General features: G+C 42.3%; 1 protein-coding gene across 2 annotated transcripts in view; it reads left to right on the top strand.

Moving 5' to 3' along the window:
* The window catches only part of mrps18a (mitochondrial ribosomal protein S18A), an 83117-nt gene that overhangs the window by 24644 nt on the left and 35118 nt on the right, over nt 1-23355 (top strand). Inside the window, exon 5 of one of the 2 annotated variants that reach the window (XM_060855818.1) lies at nt 15313-15385. The exons of the other annotated variant lie outside the window; for it this stretch is intronic. Within the exon in view, the coding sequence (XP_060711801.1) occupies nt 15313-15385 (73 nt within the window). The remainder of the gene's footprint in view (nt 1-15312; nt 15386-23355) is intronic. 2 annotated transcript variants of the gene reach the window in all.

The following is a 23355-nucleotide window of genomic DNA, read 5'->3' on the forward strand; positions in this document are numbered from 1 at the left end:
CAATGGCTCTGACACCTCTGTGGGTGGCAGACGATCCACGATGTTGCCCTTGTGTCAGCTACAAGATAAAACTGTGTGCGCCAATAATATGTTGTAATCCCATTTGAAAGAAAGTGAAAGAAAAGTAATATTTCCAGTCCATTCATTAGCCCTTTTGTTGCTTTCCTGAGCAAAATGCCTTGTATTGACCTCATTTCACTGCTGTAATAAATTGCAAGAAAGGAAGCATTCAGTCAGTTGTGGAATTTGACCATAGGTTGTGGAGAAGAAAGATCTGTATTGCCCAACAGTGGTAGTCTACTATCCAAAAGTTGTTTTAGTCAATGTTGAAATTCCCCTGGCATTGTTTGTAAAAAGCTGTAACTCACCATTTACAGTGTCCAGGCCAGCATTACACCCTTGACTAGGACTTCCAGAAAGAATATTCAGTATATATGTCATTGTTGTGGAATCTTGCTATGTACTAATATTAGCCACTGAAGCACAATAGCATTTGTGCAGAGTGATGCATTTGGTGCAACATTTAGTTTCACCTTCTATTTGAAATATCACCATGAAAAATTATTCAGTTCCAATTGCACCCTCCAAAATCTTTTTGGGAATTTATTTCCACGTGAAGGTTCATGATCTAGCTGTGCTGAATAACATTAATTTCCTCTGCTCAGTATCACAGCAAAGAAGTGCTCAGTTCTGTACCTGGTCTCTTTCACTCCTATACTGATACCATTGCCATTGAAAAGTTACCTGTTAACTAGTGACCATCCATGTTATGTCAAGGTCACACTGTGAGCGACGTGTGGCACCACTTGGCTGGGCACGTCGCTGGCAAATGGAGCTCTTTCACAGCCCTACTGAACAAACAAAAGGCTTTTCCTTGATCTGATATGGTGATGCACAAAGACCCGTGGAACATAATGTGCAATTCACAAAATTGTTCAGTGCCTAGTTGCAGTACACAAGGTAATTTCCTGTTTCTTTTCCATTGGCACAAGGCACATCGCATTCTTAACTATCTGAAGAAGAGGACCTGTGGCTATAGTTACTTGAGTAAACAATGTTGCTTGCCACTGCTGATGATGATGAGTGTTTAGGGCCAAAGTGCTTCCAGAAATATCTTTTGACTTCAAAACAAAGCAGATATACATGTCTTTGCTGGTCCTATTTTATTTATTTTAATATTGTTATTGCTTTGCTACATGACTTCCTAGCATGCTGTTAAGTTTAAGTGGTCATTGTAGTCATGACCGACCGCACGTTCACCCAGCAGTTTTATTTCCAAGTGATCTTTTCAGCCCTGGGCAGCCTACTCCATATTCCTCTGACTTGGAGGGCTGACTTCATACTCTAACGACTTGGGTGTGAGCAGACCCTGTTGTAAGGGCAAGTTCTGTATATATGAGAGGTTTTATAGGAACTATCTATAAGGAATCTGGATTAGTGTCCCAACTCTGAGTCAGAAGGTTCCAGCAGCCCCAGACATGTATTATAAAATGTCTGAGCAGGTTGATTCATAATATATACAAAGACATTTGATTGGAAATAACGTGTTCCAGAAATTAAGGTGCTTTGCAGAGTGATCCTAATGTCTCCAGGTGCTACAAATAAAGAGAAAAACTGCTGTAAACTGCTGCATGAAATACATGGCGACTGTGTACTAAATCAGTGAAGATTGGCAAAGGAATTCTGATGAGTTGTCTGTACCTAAAATATTACCAGACCTTTCCCTTTAAGAGATAGGCATTTTGATTTTTTTGTTCCAACAATTTCTAACTTTGTTTCCTGCATTCTATTACTTTCCTGCTGTCCAACATGTGAAACCATGCAGGAACCTACGTTAGGCCAGTTTTGTGCTTTTCCCCCTTTCTGCAGAGCTAAAGTTGAGCTCATTCACTCAATGTGAGAGTGTGTTGAAAGTTTATCAGATGAAAGGTTTAGTATAAAGGAGGATAGCTGTAACAGCAGTGCTGACAAAGGCATTGGTGAGAATTAATTAATCTATCTAACTACTCAGGTGGGTATTAAAGATCCCATGGCATTACTTCAAAGAGGAACAGGGAATTTGACGCAAAGTGTTCTCACTAATGTTTATTTCTCAGTAAGCATCACTGGCAACAAATTATCTGGTCATTATGTGATTGCTGTTTATGGGAGCTTGCTATCTGGAGTTGACTGCCATGTTTCCTACATTACTACATGATTAGATTTAATCAGTGCTCTAGAAATGCGAGTTATTTCTTTGTTTGTAAATATCTATCAGTCATAATGGAGGAATCCTTAAAATTGGTCAACCCCAGCTTTCAGTAAAATAAGATTTTGGTATTGCTGAAGCAGAGGAAGTGTGCGCAGGAGTTCTGTTGAGCTTGTCTAGTTAAAATCCTTAACAGGTGTTAAATATAGCTTTGGCAACATTTACGTCAAAATGTAAGAATTCATCTTTGCAACACTGCAGGTTTGTATTCATTCCAAAGAAAACTCGAGAAATAAGCACTAAAAGTAGGAAGTTCTGGAGAAACCCAGTAACACCTGGCAGTGTCTGTGCAGAAACAGAGTTAACTTTGCCTCTTGTTGAAAAGTAAATCCATATTGAACTCGAAATCTTTGTCAGCTGGTCCGACTGAGTTTCAATGGCATTTTCTGTTTTGTTGTCAGATTTCCAGCATCCACATTATTTCCCTCTGTGGTCTACAGTAGTTTGGGCTCTGATCTGTGTATCTATTCGAGACTTACGGGCGGCACGGTGCACAGTGATTAGCACTGCTGCCTCACAGCGCCAGAGACCCGGGTTCAATTCCCGGCTTGGGCAACTGTCTTTGTGGAATTTGCACGTTCTCCCCGTGTCTGTGTGGGTTTCCTCCGGGTGCTCCAGTTTCCTCCCACAGTCCAAAGATGTGCAGGTTAGGTGAATTGGCCGTGCTAAATTGCTCGTAGTGTTAGGTGAAGGGGTAAATATAGGGGAATGGGTCAGGGTGGGTTGCTCTTCGGTGGGTCGGTGTGGACTTGTTGGGCCCAAGGGCCTGTTTCCACACTAAGTAATCTAATCTAAAGGAAGATGTAAGACATCTTTTTGTATGTAATGGTGAGGAAGCTAAGGGAAAGTTGTTTTTTTCAGTTGAAAGATGGTGAGGCAAAAAGATATTCTGATTAGAGTAGGATAGGAAAAGTGGAATATGACGAAGTGCACAGAAAGTAAGTTTCATCAATCAGTTGAGATCTTGGTGACAGGAGTGATTACAAGGCTCAGGAGATGATCAGGAATTTGGTATAGGTGAGATTGAATGACTGTATGATGGGACGTGTAAATGGATGAGTGGATGTACATGGCTTCACTCAGTCACTTTAAACTTGTATAAATCAGGACCACACCCAGTGAATTATGAAGCTTCAGAGATGAATTTTGAAAATCTCCAGATTTCAGAACCGGGGTTATCAGGGGCTATCATAATTACCAACAGTATAATACTGCACCTTTACAAAGGCAGGTGAGATCATAAGCCAGGAACCAGAGAAATGTTAACATTCTCTTAAATCTTTTCTGCACCCCAATCAATTTAATATCCTTCCTCCAGCAAGGCAAATAGAACTGTACACAGTACTGTAGACTTGGCCTCACCACTGTCCTCTACAGCCACAAAATAACGTCCCAATCCCTATATTCAGTGCTCTGACTAATGAAGGCTGGCGTGTTGAACACCTTCCGAACCATCCTCTCTCTGTGTGACATTACTTTCAAGGAACTATGTTCCTGAACCTTTGGCTATCTTTGTGTAACAATATTTCCCAAGGCCCGACCATTAACTGTGTAAGTCCTGCCCTGATTTGTCTTAGAAAATGCAACACTTTGCATTTATCTAAATTAAATTCCATCTGCCACTATCCAGCGTCCCAGCTGATCAAGACCTCGTTGCCCTCTTAGATAACCGCCTTCACTATCCACTATATTACCATGCTTTTTATATTCTCTTCCAAATCATTTACATAATTGTTAAACAACGGTGGGTCCATCAGCAATTGCTGTGGAACACCACTGGTCACAGGCCTGCAGTCTGAAAAACAACCCTGTACAACCACCCTCTGTTTCCTACTGTCAAGGCAATTTTGTATCCAATTGGCTAGCTCTTCCTGGATCCCATGTGATCTAACTTTACAAACCTGCCTAACGTACAGAACCTTGCTGAAAGCCTGACTAAACTGCTCTACTGCTCCAATCTCATCTATCTTCTTGGTCATATCCTCAAAAAAAGCTCAATCAAGTTTGTGAGACATGACTTCCCACGCAAAAAGCTATGCTGACTATCCCTAATCAGTCCTTACCATTCCAAATGCATATAAATCCTGTCTCTGAGTCCCCTCCAACAACTTACCCCCCACTGACATCGGACTCACCAGTCTGTCATCGTATTGGGCAAAGTACAGGTATTTTTTAGATTAGATTAGATTACTTACAGTGTGGAAACAGGCCCTTCGGCCCAACAAGTCCACACCGACCCGCCGAAGCGCAACCCACCCATTCCCCTACATTTACCCCTTTACCGAACACTACGGGCAATTTAGCATGGCCAATTCACCTGACTTGCACATCTTTGGACTGTGGGAGGAAACCGGAGCACCCGGAGGAAACCCACGCAGACACGGAGAGAATGTGCAAACTCCACACAGTCAGTCGCCTGAGTCAGGAATTGAACCCAGGTCTCTGGCGCTGTGAGGCAGCAGTGCTAACCACTGTGCCACCGTGCCGCCCTTTCTGGTATAATGAGATGGTTCCATTCCTGTACAACCTCGTGCTATAGAGAATTGCGCTGCAGAAGATCACTGTGGGATATCACTATACCTATGCAGTAGAAAAGTCATGCTATCCAAATACTGTCCACTGTCCTAGGAGAAAGTGAGGACTGCAGATGCTGGAGATCAGAGCTGAAAATGTGTTGCTGGAAAAGTGTAGCAGGTCAGGCAGCATCCAAGGAGCAGGAGAATCGACGTTTCGGGCATGAGCCCTTCTTTAGGAGTATCCACTGTTCGTCAATCGCGTTATAGCCAATTCGTGTTGGTGGAACATTGGTTGTACCAGGAATGCTTGTAGTCAGAATGCGAAACTCATTACAGGAAGTCGTTGTGATGAAATGCAAAATTTATGAGAAAATCCTGAATGAGTATGTGAGGGCAATAATGAATAGGACACCTTGACACGGTTAGATGAATTGAATAGAATGAAAGGAAGTAAAAACAATGACTGCAGATGCTGGAAACCAGATTCTGGATCAGTGGTGCTGGAAGAGCACAGCAGTTCAGGCAGCATCCAACGAGCAGCGAAATCGACGTTTCGGGCAAAAGCCCTTCACTGATCCAGAATGAAAGGAAGGTTGAGTTAGGCATAATCACTAACATGGATCTGTGAAGGTAATCAGCCTGTTTCTCAAGTCTAGCTTCTACATTCATATGCATGTGGTCATGGGTAACATTATGTTATTGTCAGACTTGTTCGAAGCTGTGGATGAGTTTGCTTAACATCAGAATTTGGGGACTGTTGTCTGTCTGATCATGGGTTTGGAGTCAGATTCCAGTGACATGTTGAACAACAGTAACCAAGACCACTGCAATCTCCTTTCATCTTTCACCTGGTGGGCTATACCATCTTCCTTCAGTTGGTCTGACATTGGGAAATTTTAATACATTACAGATATAAAAAGTCTTGTATATAGTAGATATTTCGTGTAACTCAATCAGATGCCATGTCACACTTGATTATCATCTTTTTTGTTTTAGAAGAAAGTACCTTCTAACCCACCGAGCAATGCTTTGGGGAAGCCCATACACACATAATATTACAATATTATCTCTCCACAACCCAATCCTCTCTGACATACAACAGAAATTAAAAGTGTCATTGCTCTGAAAAGCACTTCTGTTTTGAGATAATTTTTAAAAATATCCCATGAAGAGAATGAAGTTAAGCTTGAGCATGTGATGTAGTGGTTATTGTACTCAACCAGTAACAGAGATCATGAATTTAAACCTTGATTGATTTTTGATAAGCAAAGGGGTGAAAGGTTATGGAGAGGTACATGGGAATATGGAGCCGTGGTGTCATTAAGTAGTTAAGCATGATGCGTGACCTAATCCTGCTCCTTGTTTGAGCGTTCATCATTAAATCCTGCCATGGCAAGTTGGAAATCTAATCATTTCTAGGGTGGCACCAGAAAGCTGAACATGAAGGTTTTAAACTGGTTCATTAATGCCTCAATTGGAAGAGAATCAGCCACTTATTAACTGAGCCTAAGTGAGGACTGCAGATGCTGGAGATTAGAGTCAAGAGAGTGGTGCTGGAAAGGCACAGCAGGTCAGGCAACATCTGAGGAGCAGGAAAATCGACGTTTTGGACAAAAGCCCTTCATCAGGAATGAGGCTTGCAGCCTTGGGGGTGGAGAGGTAAATGAGTTTGCTCAACGGTTAATTCACCTCCATCTCCACTGAACTGGCATATCCAGCTAGCCATTATTCCGAATCAAGAAGGAGCCACCTATGTTTTAAGTGTAACCAGGGATAGGTGAAGCTTGAAGTATGTCAGAATTGCTCACATTCCAAATAAAGAGCTACAGGCATTTTTGCAATGTTAATCGAAAAAGAGTAACAGTGGGGAAAAAAAACTGCGTATAGAATACCTTAAAAAGTGAATGTGTTTCTGCACATTGTTTAAACAACAAGTGCGCTGAATAACTTTTCAATGGGCTGGTCCTGACCTATTCTACAGGTTATCATGACAATGACTTGGCATCCAGTGCTGTGTGAAATCATGCCAGCATGTTTGTCACTTCCCACCATGCGCATATCATTTGGCATCCATATTCGTTTGTAGTCCTTTTTGCCTCTTTTTATAATTGGATATCAATGCACAATTTGTAACGCAGACCCCTTTCATCCACACAGGACAGAGCCCATGTTGTGAAGTTGTACTTTTTACACTTAGGAGAGACACCATGCTACATAAATTTCAGATGTTCTAGCTGTATGTCACTTAAACCCATCACTGAGTGTCTTGGAAGTCATGAATTAATTGAGCGAGCACTATCCTTTTGAGGCAATGATGGAAAATTTAAAATATTTAACAGGAAGTTTGTGGAATTATAAATGTAAGACTCTTCATTCCCTGAGCATCTGTCCTGACAAGCACTCCCAGAATCTCTACAATGCACTCACTCTTCTAACCTCCAGAGAACATCGGCTGATTCTACTCTATTTCTCTCTTGTCCTAGGAATTATGCTTTCATTGCACCCTTTCTGAGGCAAGTGTTCTTCCTTGTTTACAGAGACCAAAACTGTGCACAGTATTCCAAATGTGGACTTGCTAAAGTCCCACAATTTTGTGGCGAGATTTCTTTAAAACTCTTGCAATATTGGAAGGCATATTATTTGCCTTCATAATTGTTTGCTGCAACTACATTCAACTTTGTGTTTTTTGCATTACACCGATCTCCTTATGTATTATTGTTGTATATTGTAAATAGCTGATGCTGTTATCCTTGATGCACTCCTACAGTAACACCTGCCAAACTGAGAGTGACTGATACGTTCACACTGTGATGCGTATCCTTGAACACAGCATCTATTCCTGTTTATATGTTACCCCCAACCTCGTCTCCTTGTCTTGTGTATTAACACTTTGTATGGCACATTACCTTTGGAAACTCCAAATCTTGCAAAGCCTTTTCAAAATGATATATGTAAGCTGTACCCATTGGTTCCCTCACCTACCCTCTAGGTTATATCCTTTAAAAAGAGCTATTATATTTTTCAAACATGATTTTTCTTTAATTAAATTATGTTTGGTTATATTATGAGTTTCTAAATGTCATGTAACCACTTAGAAGTAGAATGATCCTTACATTTCTGTCTGACAGGTACCAGGTTAACTGGCTTGTAGTTCTGTTTACTGTCTCCTTTTCTTAAAACAGTGTGTTCCACTCGTTAACTTGCAATCTGCTGGACTGTTCTGAATTATGGAATTTTGGCAGATCATAGCTAAAACAACCACTCGATCTCTACATCTTATCAATCTCCAGGGCATAGGCCATCAGGTGTAGTCAACCTTTGTCAGCTTTTAGTCGTTCAGTTCGCCACTGCTTTGTAATATTAAATACATTTGTTTCCCCAGTCTCATTTATGACATTTGGTTCCCCGCTATTCCTGCTATCTTCTCCATATTGTGAAAACAAGGACAGAATATTGATTTAATGTCTCTGCTATTTTCTCATTCATTCCTAGCGGCGAATTTGTGTGCAAGTTTCTAATGCGTAATGTGGAATCCACTTCATAGTTTTCATGAGTCAGAAGTCAGGGTTCTGCCACTGACCCTTAGTTGACAACATGTAGTGGTTAAGTGATGCCAACCTTGCATTTTAAAAGAAAGATTTTTTACAGGCAGTCCCAGGCTAGTGAATGGATTTGGTTTTGAAGGATATTTGGGAATTGGTTTGTGTGCAAGTCAGAACACAATTCATGCCAATTTAAAGCAGCTGTTAATAAGTACAGTAAATATTCCTATGTCAGATATTTAAAATTACTTATATGGGATCATGTCCGTAGCATTCATAAGTGATGCTCCTAATTGGGGTTCCCCGATTTTAGAATATTAGTTTAATATACTTTTAGTCATTTGGGGCATGAACGTGAGTACTGCTGTGAAAAGGTGCATTTGTCAAAGCTTGTCAACTTGCACTAATCAGGACAATTTTTAAGAAATTCCAAACTAAATGGAAAATAACTATCATCAAGCCAAAACAAATTCAGCCTATTAAATAAATTAGTAATGTGCTGTATGAATTTCATTGCTGTTCTGATGTTACATTTGAGGACTGTATGTCTTAAAGAAAACCATATCCTGTGTTTTGAAAACTCAGACCTTGTGTCTCATGTTAGATGTAATTCCATGAATTGCATTGCTCAGTATGCCTGACTAGGTGAAGGATTACACTTGGTGCTTCTTGCTAAAACTAAATTTTGGTGGGAGGAATTTCCCAGGTTTTGAGATCTGAGGACATGCACCAAAAGGTGATGGAAATCTAAACTTAATGGCTGACTGGCAAAGCTCTTTGTGGATTACACAAAGCCCAGAGAGGAAATGTCACACCTAAAGGTGCCAAAAAAACTCCAAACAGCTGTCCTTTAAAAAGGATGATGCAATTCAAAACACATTGGACTTTAATCGCAGTTTGCTACTGAAATAATGAGGGACTGACTGCCTCTTTCAGCAGCAGGTTGTCTTGTGACGTTTGTCTTCAACTGCGGATTTGTTTGTGTTTTACCCTTCCAGGTGGTTAAAAGCCAAATGCAGCCCCTAGTCTTTGGGTCCTAGTCGCCCTGTCTGCTAGACTAGTGGGTGGTGAAGGTCATAGATCGAGGTAGCTAGTTAGATCGCTGTTGGCAAGAAATCAGGATAAAATCCTGTCAGCTGACCTGATGAGCCAAGGATCTCAAAATTAACTGCTTCTGTACTAATGGCAGCATTCCCGAAATTGTCCACCTTAACATTCCAGTATGCATTCTTCATGATGTGGAGGTGCCGGTATTGGACTGGGGTGGTCAAAGGTAAAAATCACATGACACCAGGCTACCTGAAGGAGCAGTGCTCCGAAAGCTTGTACTTCCAAATAACCTGGTGTTGTGAGAGTTCTAACTTTGTCCATTCTTCATGGAATACAAGGACTAATTCACATTTCCCTTCAACTTTTTTTCTTTTTGCAGAATTCATATTTCCAATCTATGTGTGTGTTTGTTTTGTTACCTTTTCTCACACGTACCAGCTAATAAACACCCAGACCTGATTAATTGTCTCTCTTTAAACCATAAATGTATTCAACTTAGAAAGGCATGTATGAAGAAGGAATCCTTTGTAAAATAACCTTGTTGCCACCAACCACAAGAGGTGTTGGAAAAAGAAGTGGAGCTGTTCACCCCTCCTCGCCTGGGGGTATAAGTGTTTAGGGGTTTTCCCGTCTGGAATTGGGAATCCTCAGCTGGTGACTGTAACAGAATGTGCCATGCCTTCCTGTCAAGCAAGGATGTATTCATGCCAAAGAGAGACAAAAGATCATGAGTCCCTAGCTGGACAGGAATAGTGGTGGAACCCAGAGTACAGCCTTAGCTCTAGTTCTGCACATCCCGTACCCTTATTCATCTCGGATCTGGGCATTAAACTTATCGACTGGTAGTTTGACCTGTAACCTGATCTGCGCTGGCCTGTGAATGCTGTATTGAGGGTTTACACAGGGACTGTACCCATCGGAAAACGAATGGGTTTCTTTCTTGTTTGGAAAGAGGGGTTTTTGTAGAAATTTACTGTACAGTTGGATGTTTTATGGTTAGGTCGTTCTTTGCTGCATGCTTGCCAACTCTCTCAGTTTCACCTGTAACCTGAAGATTTTGGTTTCTTGAAGTGGAAAGAGAAACAAGTTTAAAATTTTAAGCTGAACTCTGGTGAAGAGACTTTCTGATTCCGCAGCTCCGGACTCACCCCTTCAGGATCTATCCGCATTGTATTTTTGAGAATCATTAGCGGAGGGGGGTTGTCAGAGGTTGGAGATATAGAAAGTTTAATTAAACTCCTGACCTCTGCCCATATTCTATCAATGCAGAGAACGACAGAAAACCCCCAACCTGCATCCGGTTTAAGCTGGTACAATCCACTTGGAAAAGGACCTGCTGAGCCAATTCTCTAGCTAAATCTAGGTGCACAATGGATAGAAAAAGCAGGTGAAACAGGCCCTCTAGAGGACGCTCTCATGACTGTGATTAGGCTTTGCACTACAGGTATCGTGGTCAAGAAAATCCCTGACAGTTGTAATGCATTGTACACCTTTATGCTGTCTGTTCAGAAGTAAAGCAATAGGGCTTCCAAATTGTGTAAATATGTTTGTGGCTAAATTTAAAAGATAAAGTATAGGGAAAGAAGGATATGTGTTTGCATGGTGTCTTTTCCATTCACAGAATGTTCCAAATCTTTTTGCAGCCAATGAAATAGTTTTGAAAAGTGGCCACTATTACAATATTACGAAATATAGCAGCTGATGTGCTCCTAATAACACGTTGCAAATGACAGGAAAACACTTTGATGTTGTTTGAATGATAAACATTGTACATCAGGGAAACATTCCTTACTCTCTCTCAAATTAGTGCCATGGTTTTTTCTAATGTACTTGAGGGTTAAGCATCTGGTTAGGATCTTGGTATCTTTTATTTTATCCTTTGGACCTCACCACTAGGTCAGACTTTATTGCTCATCCCTAAATGCCCTCTAGAAGGCAACGGTGAGCTATCTCCTTGAATCACTACAGTCTGTGGGGTATATGTATACCTGCACAGCAGTTAGGGAGAGAGTTTCAGAATTTTGACCAGCGATATATTTTCAGGTCAGGATGGCCTTGAGGGGAACTTGCAGATGGTGATGTACTTGTGTATCGGTACTCCTCTCTTTGAGAGTTGGAAGGTGCTGTTGAAGGAGCCTTAGTGAGTTGCTCCATTGCATCGTGTAGATGGTACGCACTGCTGCTACTGTGCGCCAGTTGTTGATAGAGTACCAGTCAAGCAGGCTGCTTTGTCCTGGCTGCTGTCAGCTTCTTGTGTTATTGACCTACCTCAGTAATACATTAACATGTTGTCTTGCGTTATCTGCTCAATTTATGGAATGGGGTTTAAAACTCTGAAATTTTTGGAATTTTCTATCCCATAGGGTTGTGGGTGTTCACTTGTTAAGTATATTCAAATTTGAGATTGTAGCTTTTAGGGTGCTAAGGAAATGTGTCAATTCTTTTGTGGGTTGTGGGCATAGCTGGCAGTCCCAGCATTTATTTCTCATCCCTCCGATCTTCAGTAAACGTCCTCAAGGCAGCCTTTGAGATACACAACAATGCAGAATTGCCAACCAGAAACTGATAGCCAAGTTCCATACCCATAACGATAGCCCCGACTGTGACCTTGGGTTCATGTTATGTTGTGTGTGAACCCACCATACTGTTCTGTATCTGTAAACTCTTCCTTACTGTCCTGTTTTGACACCATCACCTTGGTAACTTGTGATCTCTCTGTCCTAATTAGTTTGTATAGTTTTGGCTGACTTGTCACTTTGGTTAGACCCTCAGCATACAACTCCTAACCCTGTCATGTTGACTTGCCTCCAACACCATTTTATTTTTATTTTTGTAATTATCTCTCTGCCTCCATTAATCAGATCATTGGTCATCCCTTCACTTGTTATTCAGCCTGTAGACACTCCATTCACACCAATGTACGGTCTTTAGGTCTCACTGCCTATAAATTCCGTGCCTGTGTTCTTTTCTTCACTTCACCTAATGAAGGAGCAGCTTTCCAAAAGCTTGTGATTTCAAGCTGTTGGACTATAACCTGGTGTAGTGTGACTTCTGATCTTGCCCACCCCAGTCCAACAGCAGCACCTCCACAACATAGGACGATGGTCGTGAACGATGTCAGTCATCTTAGCTCCAGGGCATCTGTACAGGAGTCCCTCAGGGTAGTATCCTAGGCCCAACCATCATCAGCTGCTTCATCAGTGACCTTCCCTCCATCGTAAGGTCAGAAGTGGGATGTTCACTGTTGATTGCACAATGTTCAGCACCATTAACGACTCCTCAGGTACTGAAGAGTCGTGAATGTTCAAGCGCAACAAGATCTGGACAATATCCAGGCTTGGGCTGGCAAGTGACACTCGTGCCACACAAATGCCAGGCATTGACCATCTCCGTTAAGAAACAATCTAATCACCGCCCTTTGACATTCACTGGTCTTACCATCGTCAAATCCGCCACTTTCAATATCCTGGGGATTACCATTGAGAGCAATCCAACTGGACTTGCCACATAAACACAGTAGCAGCGAGAATACATCAGAGGCTAGGAAAGTGTAGTGAGTAATTCAACAGCTTCCCCCCCCCAACAAGCCTGTCCACCCTCTATAAGGAACAAGTCAGGATTGTGATGGAATACTCCCCATTTGCCTGGATGGTGCAGCTCCAACAACACTCAAGAAGCTTGACCCCATCCAGGACAAAGCAGCCTGCTGGACTGGCAGCACATCCACAAACATCCACTACCGGCAGTCGATGGCAACAGTGTGTACTATCTACAAGCAATTCATCACCAAAGATCCTTGGATAGCACCTTCCAAACCCATGACCACTTCCACATGGAAAGACAAGGGCAGCAGATACATGAGAACTCTACCCTCTGCAAGTTTTCCTCCAAGCCACTCACTATCCTGACTTGGAAATAAATCATCATTCTTCATGCTGACTCAAAATCCTGGAATTCCCTCCTTATGGATCTCGCTCCAGCTTGTGGACTGTAGTGGGTCAAGAAGCCAGCTCACTAACACCTCAAGGGCAATTAGGGCTGGGCAATAAAGTGCTGGTCATCCAGCAATTCACCATGGGCAGCATGGTGGCTCAGTGGTTAGCACTGCAGCCTCACAGTGCCAGGGACCCAGGTTCAATTCCAGCCTCGGGCGATTGTCTGGGTGGAGTTTGCACTTTCTTCCCGTATCTGCGTGGGTTTCCTCTGGGTACTCCGGTTTCCTCCCACAGTCCAAATATGTGCAGGTCAGGTGAATTAGCCATTCTAAATTGCCCGTAGTGTTAGGTGCATTAGGGAAATGGGCCTGGGTGGGTTACTCTCCGGAGGGTCAACATGGACTTGTTGGGCCGAAGGGTCTGTTTCCACACTAGGGAATCTAATCTAATCACTCCTAGGACATCAGCATGAAAGAACAGTGATCAATGCTGGTGGTATTACGAGACATTTCAGATCCAGAGTGAAACCTGGCATGAGATACCATATGTTTGTTTTGGTTTTGTTAATGTCATGGTCAGTTATGGCAGCATAGTCATATGAAGCTGCAGGGTAACTTTAATGTCAGAACATCAGCTTATAGCAAAAAGGATTTTAAGAAAAAGCTGTCTAGATGTAGCAAAAGAAACATTTTTAAACAGCCAACCAAACAAAGTTTCAACCTAATCCCTAGCACCATCACTTTGTAACCATTTAAATCAAGAGAAGCTACCTCTGAATCAAATCTTTAAGTTTGGCTTTGCTGATTCTCACCAGTTTCTGTCTTATAAATTATGGAGTTGTTTTACGTGGCTACTTTTAAAACAGAGTTTAGGTTTTCTCAGCTTCTAATATACTCTTATTAATTCTTGTTTTTCTGACTTATGGCCATAATGAGTATAGCTGTAATGTAACTTTCTTCATTTCTCTACTTTGTATCTAAGGATTATACCCAGGTACTGTGTACCTGAGATGGAGCTGGATGTGGCGACTTTTCAACTTTTCACTGTACTCATTTGAGTATGTGTGACAATAAAGCTAATTCACTTATTCATTCACCTGCAGACTTCTAACCGAATATAAGTGGCCTGGAAATTGCAAATTGGACTTTTCTCCTGAGGTAACCTATCCTTTGAACTGTTCTACGAAACAACTCCCATCGAGGAGAGAGAGTTCCTTCTGATTGGTGTCAGATTTCCTCCGAACTGCCCTAAGAACAATCAGTCTTTGGGTTTGCTAAATCAACAAAAAGTCAACCCTTGCTCAACTGAAAACAAGCTCATGGCCTTTACTGTTCCACCTGTCATAAACCACCACTGTATCAGTAATCTTTTCATTCATACTCCAGAGGCTCCCTACATTTTGACATTGGCTAGGTCACACTTTCAGAAGAACAGTCTGACCTCATTTATTGTAAGCACTTTTAAAAGAAGAAAACAATACCCTGTGACACTCTTTTAAAATCCAAATTTTAAAATTTTATTTATATTTATCTTTGTATATAAATGTCTTTCATCATGCTGCTCACAAATCAAACTCCTTACTCTCCGTATCTTATAATTTGAATGTTTACGTGTGTGTGTGCAAGAGAGATTTTATTAAGTTTTCAGTGTTCTCAGTTTGTGATTTGCTTTAACAACACAGGTATACACACAACACCAGACTTAGCTCCACAGCACTGGTAATGAATTCGAGAGGGAAACAGGGAGGAGCATTGAGTGACTAGAGCCAAGATTAAAACCACAATCACCCAGAGCTTTTATTAAAGTGAGCTTAAATACTAATTGCCATTGATGTTAAAACAGTTACTTTTCCTAAAGGGAGATGCTGATTGGATTGTTTATGTATGCTAGTGGGTGGTTTTACAGCTATATGTTAGGCTTTGTATGTGTGGGCACTTTACTAACATATGAACGTTGAACTGTTTCAGTCTGTAAAAGATAGCTGCTGCTATAGTTACCAGTGTGTTACTAACTTGTTTCAGGCTTGTTGCCAGACCACAGACCTGCCCTGCCACAAGGACACATCCCAAAAAAACACAAGCCCCACTTAAACAGGTAAGTGCCTCTTTTTGAGATGGGAAGGGAAGGATTGCTAGAGCATTTAGAAAAAGCACACCAAAGACAACACCATCAAAACACGTGGAACTCTGTTATCCATAGGGGTGGAGGTGCAGACCGAAAGAAATCATATTCCATTCCAAACCTTGACATGACATGGCTTTGTCTCTCTAATGAGTTGCCGAAAAAGACTGATGCACTTTGATTTTGGTTGTATAGATTTAGCATCTAAACTGTAGACCCAGGATACTGGACGGTGAATGGTAATCTCAAGGGTTTAGCCATTAGTTTATAGGATCAGGGACACGCTATTCAATAACTGGTTGCCTGAAGGACATAGCCATTTGTAAAGCCAAGAGGTGTCACCGATCACAAAGTGGGGATCGGACAATCAACCACCTGCGTAGCACTTTAGAAGAAACCAAATTGGTTTGTAAGCTTGTGGTTGGTGCATGACATTAAATAATATTTCAGGCACACTGGTGCATGAGCATTTTAAGTTGAAAGTGTTGCTTGGGGCAAAAGGTGCTAGCATAGACTCGTACAGCACGGAAACAGACCCTTCGATCAAATTAGTCTAGACTTTCACATCTGACCTAATCCCACTTGCCAGCATAGAGTCATGGAAACAGACCCTTCGGTCCAACCAGTCCATGCTGTTCAGATATCCCAACCCAATCTAGTCCCGCCTGCCAGCACCCGGCCCATATCCCTCTAAACCCTTCCTATTCATATACCCATCCAAATGCCTTTTAATTGTGGCAATTATACCAGTCTCCACCACTTCCTCTGGCAGTTCATTCCATACATGTACCACCCTCTCTGTGAAAACGTTGCCCCTTAAGGTCTCTTTTATATCTTTGCCCTCTCACCCTAGACCTATGCCCTCTAGTTCTGGACTCCCAAACCCCAGGGAAAAGACTTTGTCTATTTATCCTATCCATGCCCCTCATAATTTTGTAAACCTCTATAAGGTCACCCCTCAGCCTCCGACGCTCCAGGGAAAACAGCCCCAGCCTATACTACCTCCCCCATACCTCAAATCCTCCAACCCTGGCAACATTCTTGTAAATCTTTTCTGAACCCTTTCAAGTTTCACAACATCTTTGGCCCATATCCCTCAAACCCCTTCCTATATACCCATCCAGTTGCTTTTTAAATGTCAGTGTACCAGCCTCCACCACTTCCTCTGGCAGCTCTTCCATACATGCACCACCCTCTGTGTGAAAAGTTACCTCTCAGGCCCTTTGTGGGCAGCACGGTGGCACAGTGGTTAGCACTGCTGCCTCACAGCGCCAGAGACCCGGGTTCAATTCCCGACTCAGGCGACTGACTGTGTGGAGTTTGCGCGTTCTCCCCGTGTCTGCGTGTTTCCTCTGGGTGTTCCGGTTTCCTCCCACAGTCCAAAGATGTGTGGGGCAGGTGAATTGGCCATGCTAAATTGCCCGTAGTGTTAGGTAAAGGGGTAAATGTAGGGGTATGGGTGGGTTGCGCTTCGGCGGGTCGGTGTGGACTTGTTGGGCCGAAGGACCTGTTTCCACACTGTAAGTAATCTAATCTAAAAAAATCTTTCCCCTCTCACCTTAAACCTATGCCCTCTAGTTTTGGACTCATCTATCCTAGGAAAAGACCATGGATATTCACCCTATCCACGCCCCTCGTGATGTTACAAACCTCTTGGTCACCCCTCAGCCTCCGATGCTCCAATAAAGACTACCCCAGCCTCTCCGAATAACTCAAGATCAGTCCCAGAAACGTCCTTGGAAATCTCTTTTGCACTCCCTCAAGTTTAACCGCATCCTTCCTCTAGAAGGGTAACCAGTATTCTAAAAGTGGCCTTACCAATGTCATGTCGAGTTGCAACATGACGTCCCAATATTCTGACCAGTGAAGGGAAGCATGTCAAATGCCTTTTTCCTCACTATCTACTTGCAATTCCACTCTCAAGGAGCTATGCACCGGCATCCATAGGTCTCTTTGTTCGGCAGTACTTCCTCGGACCCTACCATTAACTGTAAGGCCTGATTTGCCTTACCAAAATGTAATACCTTGCAATTATCTAAATTAAATTCTATCTGTCACTCCTCAGCTTATTGGCCCATCTGATCAAGATCCCGTTATACTTTGAGATAATCTTCTTCATTGTCCACAGCAACACTTATTTTGGTGATGTCTACGACCGAACTGACCGTACCTGCTGAGTTCACATCTGAATCATTTATGTAAATGATGAAAAGCAGTGGACCAATACCAACCCTTGTGGCACTCTACTGGTCACAGGCCTCCAGTCTGAAAAGCAGCCCTCAACCATCACCTTCTGTCTCCGACCTTCAAAGTTGCTGGGATGCTTGTCACTGAACTGAAACAGTCAATTGAAAGTGAAAAGGATGTACTCCATCTTCATGCCCATCTTTCCCACCCAATTATATTTTCCAGTGTTAAAATGTTAGACTTCTTCTAAAGAGTATTGACGTGTTTAAAATGTGGAGTTGCTACGATGTTAAGCCATTGAAGGAAATAGAATTGGTCCCTTTTAAGGGAAGCTACAGAAGTACACAATAAAGAAAGGAATATGCAAGCAAGGGTGAAGATCATGTGGCACCTAAACACCAGCTTAGATCAGCTGAACTGAGCGGTCCGTGTGTGTGCTGTAAATCCTACGTCATTGTCACCATTCAATACGATGAAAGTATCGAACAGTTAATTCAGCAGTTTGCACATAACTTGCTCCTGTCCTGTGTGCTGGTCTCCTAAGGCAATTTTCCATGTTTTTGTTGTTGAATTTTTGAATTGAACGACAAATGTATTTTGGCCACAGAAAGGAGACACTGTTTAAAACACAGCAGGAGAAATGATCTCCAGGTGCTTTGGGTAGCTCCCCAAGCTAAATGGCAAAGGGCAATCCTGGAGGCTACCAGCCCTCCTGGACGTTAAAATGTTTTGTTTCTGCCAGTAACCCTCCCTTCCCCCCCCAAACTTTCCATATAATATTAATAGCTACATGATAGCAGATTGTATTCATGCGTCTCTGGGCTGACAGATGTATCTCATAACATGCTTTTCATAATCTGCTGGAGGTAGCTCTTGGGTGGTATGTATCTATCCAGTTGGAACATTGCTGGTTATATTGTGCTAGAGTAGGTCCACAAGCCAATGAAACAGCCTCACCTTGTAACTTCTCACATTGTGCACACATGATCAAAGGACTGGGAAGGGGGGGGGGGAGTTGTCATTTTTTGAAGCGGGCTGTATATTGTGTGTGTTTTTTCTTTAACGACATGTTGTGAGTACTCACTTTTCTTGGTAACTGCCTTGCCTTTTCAGCTGCTTTAACCAGAATGTTTACCAGCCTGGTTGTTGTGACATTAAAACTTAAGTTACTTGAGACCGATTTTTTTTTTCTGCTGTGGCTATGCCTTGCTTTCATTTCTCAAGAGGTATAGATTAAACCCTTCTATGGCTTTTCATGTCTGTACTCAACTCTGAAGTTGACCCGCAGACATGATGCTTAGTAGATGAGGGTCATTATCCACTCGATCTACTGTTCCTACGCCATGAGGAAACATGAACAGGGTGGTGGCAGCTGTAAGTATGTTGTGAATTTGGTTATTTTTATTAAGTATGATAGAATTGGAAGCATTCAGTACGGAATGAGACCATTTGACTGTCAGGTTCATGTCAACCTCTTATCAGAACTATGACCTATTTCCTTGTAACCATTAATACATTTCTTCTAGTTTTCCAAATTCCCTCAAATGATTGGCTCTGCTTCAACAACCATTCATATTAAAAGTATGCCATGTTGACCATTGTTCTGTGTGGAAATAGGGAAGCGATGTGCGTACGTTAGGGAATGAATCATTCTCCCCTCCAACCCTGATCCGGGTAATGTTGGGCAGTGCCTAGTAGCTGATGAGAAAGCAACAGTTCAATATATTAGGTGGAAGCCCAGAGTCCAGCCCACTCTTTTTCAACGGCTGATGGGTTTCTTGCACGTTGCTGCCTCGAAGTCAGATTTCTGATGTACTTGCAGTTTTCTCCCTTGTCTCCCCTGAAGGTGGAATAGACTGAAGTGCCTCTGCAGCATCTGTTAGCTTTACTTGATTCATTTGCAGGATGAGTGTCACCAGTAATGCTGCTTAGAGCATAGAACAATACAGCACAGAGCAAGCCCTTCGGCCCTCGATGTTGCGCCGACCTGTGAACTATTCTCAGCTCATCCCCTACACTATCCCAAAATCATCTGTGTGCTTTTCTAAGGATTGTTTAAATCTCCCTATGGTGGCTGAGTTGCAAGTACATCAGAATTGACGTGGAACTTGTCCTCAAAAGTCCATCAACATTAAAACTGTAGTGACTGGCTTATACATGAGGTTTGCAATCCAGTGGAACCCCAGTGATAGTTTAACACACCAATGCAGATGAAAGGTTACATATCTACTAAGTGTCACCTTGAGAGTTAAAGCTTCAACAAGTACCTTAAATTCAGCTTCTTGGCCTCCACAAGGCTGATATGTTTTAAAATAAAATGTTTTTTTTTTGATAATGATCAGATTCTTTGCCTTAACTTGCAATGTTGCCTGCAGCCATAGTTCTAACCTAATCAGATTTACTTAGTAGCTGGGTTCTCTTCTGTTATGTATGTACATTTTTGAGTGAGTTTATGTCTTAAGGAGTTTGCCAGTAGCAATCAACCACAACATGCAGTTTAACTGTTGAAATCTATTTAATTACGCTAAAACACACAAATCTTAAGTTGTACATTTGCTTTAAATGAGCCACAAAGCAGACATGAGGGAGCGATGTTTAAGTGTAAAACTACAGTAGTGATATGTTGGAAGGGAAAAGTTTCCTCCCTGTGGGAACAATCCCAAGCACCATTAACCAACAAACCCTTGTAGATTATTTCCTTAGTTGAATCTGACTTGGTCTGTGTCCAGAAATCCTACAAGTTGATCCTACAGTGCTATTTAAAAATAACTTGAGTGTTCTACTCAATATTCTTTCCTCAACACCACAGACTAATTCTCCATCTGATTTTCTTTAAGGGATCTTGGAATCATCAAACATTTACAGCATGTAAATAGATCCTTCAGCCCACTCGCTGTTTGCTGGTTCTCAAGCACCCGCTGACTCTAATCCCATGTTCCAGCATTTTGGCATAAACATCGAAACTCGGAGCAGGAATAGTCCATTCGACCCTTTGATTGGCAGAGCAAACTCAATGTGATCATGGCTGACCATCCCATCTCAACCCAGTTCCCACTTTCACCCCATACCCAGGGAGTGTACAATTAGGGATCACAGTCAAAGGATATGGGGATTGAGATGAGGGCTCCCTTGTCATTTGGAACATCCTTGCTGCATTTATCCTGTCTAGTTCTATGAGCGGTTCCAGTCTCTCTTTATATATAAGTCCTGCCAGGCCATTGTAGTAAATCTTTGTTGTATCCCCTCCATAGCCAGTGCATCCTTCCTCAGATAAGCGGACCAAAACTGCATATAGTGCTCCAGGTGTGGTCTCATCAATGCCTATGCAATTGGAGTAAGACAAGCTGCAGAGCTGGGCTGAGAGGTGGCAAATGGAGTTTAATGCGGACAAGTGTGAGGTGATTCACTCTGGTCGGAGTAACCGGAATGCAAAGTACTGGGCTAATGGTAAGATTCATGGTAGTGTAGATGGGCAGAGAGATCTCGGTGTCCAGGTACACAGATCCTTGAAAGTTGCCACCCAGGTTGACAGGGTTGTTAAGAAGGCATACAGTGTTTTAGCTTTTATTAATAGAGGATTCGAGTTCCGGAACCATGAGGTTATGCTGCAGCTGTACAAAACTCTGGTGCGGCCGCACTTAGAGTATTGTGTACAGTTCTGGTCACCGTATTATAAGAAGGATGTGGAAGCTATGGAAAGGGTGCAGGGGAGATTTACTAGGATGTTGCCTGGTATGGAGGGAAGGTCTTACGAGGAAAGGCTGAGAGACTTGAGGCTGTTTTCGTTAGAGAGAAGAAGGTTGAGAGGTGACTTAATAGAGACACATAAGATAATCAGAGATTTAGATAGAGTGGACAGGGAGAGCCTTTTCCAAAGTATGGTGATGGCGAGCATGAGGGGGCATAGCTTTAAATTGAGGGGTGATAGATATAGGGCAGATGTCAGAGATAGTTTCTTTACTCAGAGAGTAGTAAGGGTTGGGAATGCTTTGCCTGCAACGGTAGTACATTCGCCAACTTTAAGTACATTTAAGTCGTCATTGGACAAGCATATGGATGTACATGGAATAGTGTAGGTTAGATGGGCTTCAGAATGGTATGACAGGTCAGTGCAACATCAAGGGCCGAAGGGCTTGTACTGCGCTGTCATGTTCTATGTATGACATTCCTACTCTGTACTCGAATCCCCTCACTATGAAGGCCAGCCTCCCACTTGCCTCCTTCACTTCCTGCTGCACTTACATACATGCTTTTAGTGACAGGTGTACCAGGACACCCAGGTCTCATTGCACCTCTTCTTTTGCCAATCTTAAGAATAGTCTGCCTTCCTGTTTTTGCTGCCAAAGTAGGTAACCTCCCATTTCCCTACATTATAGTTCATTGGCTGTGCACTCCCAAAACTTGTCCACATCATACTAAGGTATATTGGTATCCTATGTTCAGCTCACCATCCCACTTGGTGCAAACCTGGAGATAATGCATTTCGTTCCTTCATCTAAATCGTTAATACAGTATTCTACCTATCAGTGCCTGCAGCAGTCGGTGGTCTGGCTTCTCCCAGAGTGTTTCAGGGCAGTGTGTTTTGGATAGACCCCCACCCTCTGTGTGCAAATAGCTTTTCCTCAAATCCCTTCAACATTAAGTTCCTTCACTTAAATCCATGCCTCCAGTCTATTGACTCCTGTACTTAGGAAAAACGTTTCTCCCCATCAACTATGCACCTGATTTTTTTTTAACTCCTCAATCAGGTCCCCCTCACCTTTCTCTGCTCCAAGGAAATCACCTCCAGCCTATCTACTCTGTTCAAAGCTGAATTGCTCCAGTCCAGGCAACATCCTGGTGAATCTTCTCTGCACCACCTGAGTGGAATCATATCCTTTCTCAGCTGTGGTGACCAGATCTACATATAGCTGTGGCTTAACTCACATTATTGAAAGCTCCATTATGAACTCTGTGCTTTTCTATCCTGTGCCTTTACTAATAAGGTCAGTTGTGCCAAATGTCGCCACCTTCATGCTGTTTGTCTATTCACCGACCTTCAAAGATCTACAGAGATGCACACAAAGGTCCCTTTGATTCTCTGATTGCCTTTCGGGTCCTACAATTCAACACATCCTCTCTTGCCTTGTTAGTCCTTCCAAGTGCATCGCCCCTCACTATTTTAGGATTAAATTCCATTTGCCACTGGTCAGCCCATCTGACCAGCCTGTTTATATCTTCTGAAAATCTAGGGTTGTCCTCCTTTGTATTAGCCACACCATCAATTTTCTGTGAACTTATTGGTCATACTTTGTATCTATGTGTAGATCATTAATGTGCACTACACAGTAAGGGACCCAGGACTGATGCTTGCAGAATCCATTGAACAAAGACTTTCAGTCATGAGAAAAACAGCCTTTGACCATCATGTTATTTTATTTCCCCTGATAAGCCAGTTTTGGATCCAAACTGCCTTCGATGCTACGGGCAGTTGGTTCCTTAACCAGTTGCTATGTCAGATTTCATGAAAAGCCTTACTGAAATCCAGGTGGACTATATCAACTGCGCGACCCTATTCTAAACACCTCATCAGCTCAAAGTTCAGTTAGATTTTTAAACATGATCTCCCCTTGGCAAAGCCATGTTAGCTATCCGTTCCTCTTTAAGTGGATATTTGTTCTGTCCCTCAAACATTTTCCAATAATTTCCCTGCCATTGATGTTCGAGTCACTGACCTGAAGTTTCCTGGCTTATATCTACTATTCTACTTGAATGAT

Source organism: Hemiscyllium ocellatum, chromosome 3 (assembly GCF_020745735.1).
Source record: "Hemiscyllium ocellatum isolate sHemOce1 chromosome 3, sHemOce1.pat.X.cur, whole genome shotgun sequence".
Lineage (NCBI taxonomy): Eukaryota > Metazoa > Chordata > Chondrichthyes > Orectolobiformes > Hemiscylliidae > Hemiscyllium > Hemiscyllium ocellatum.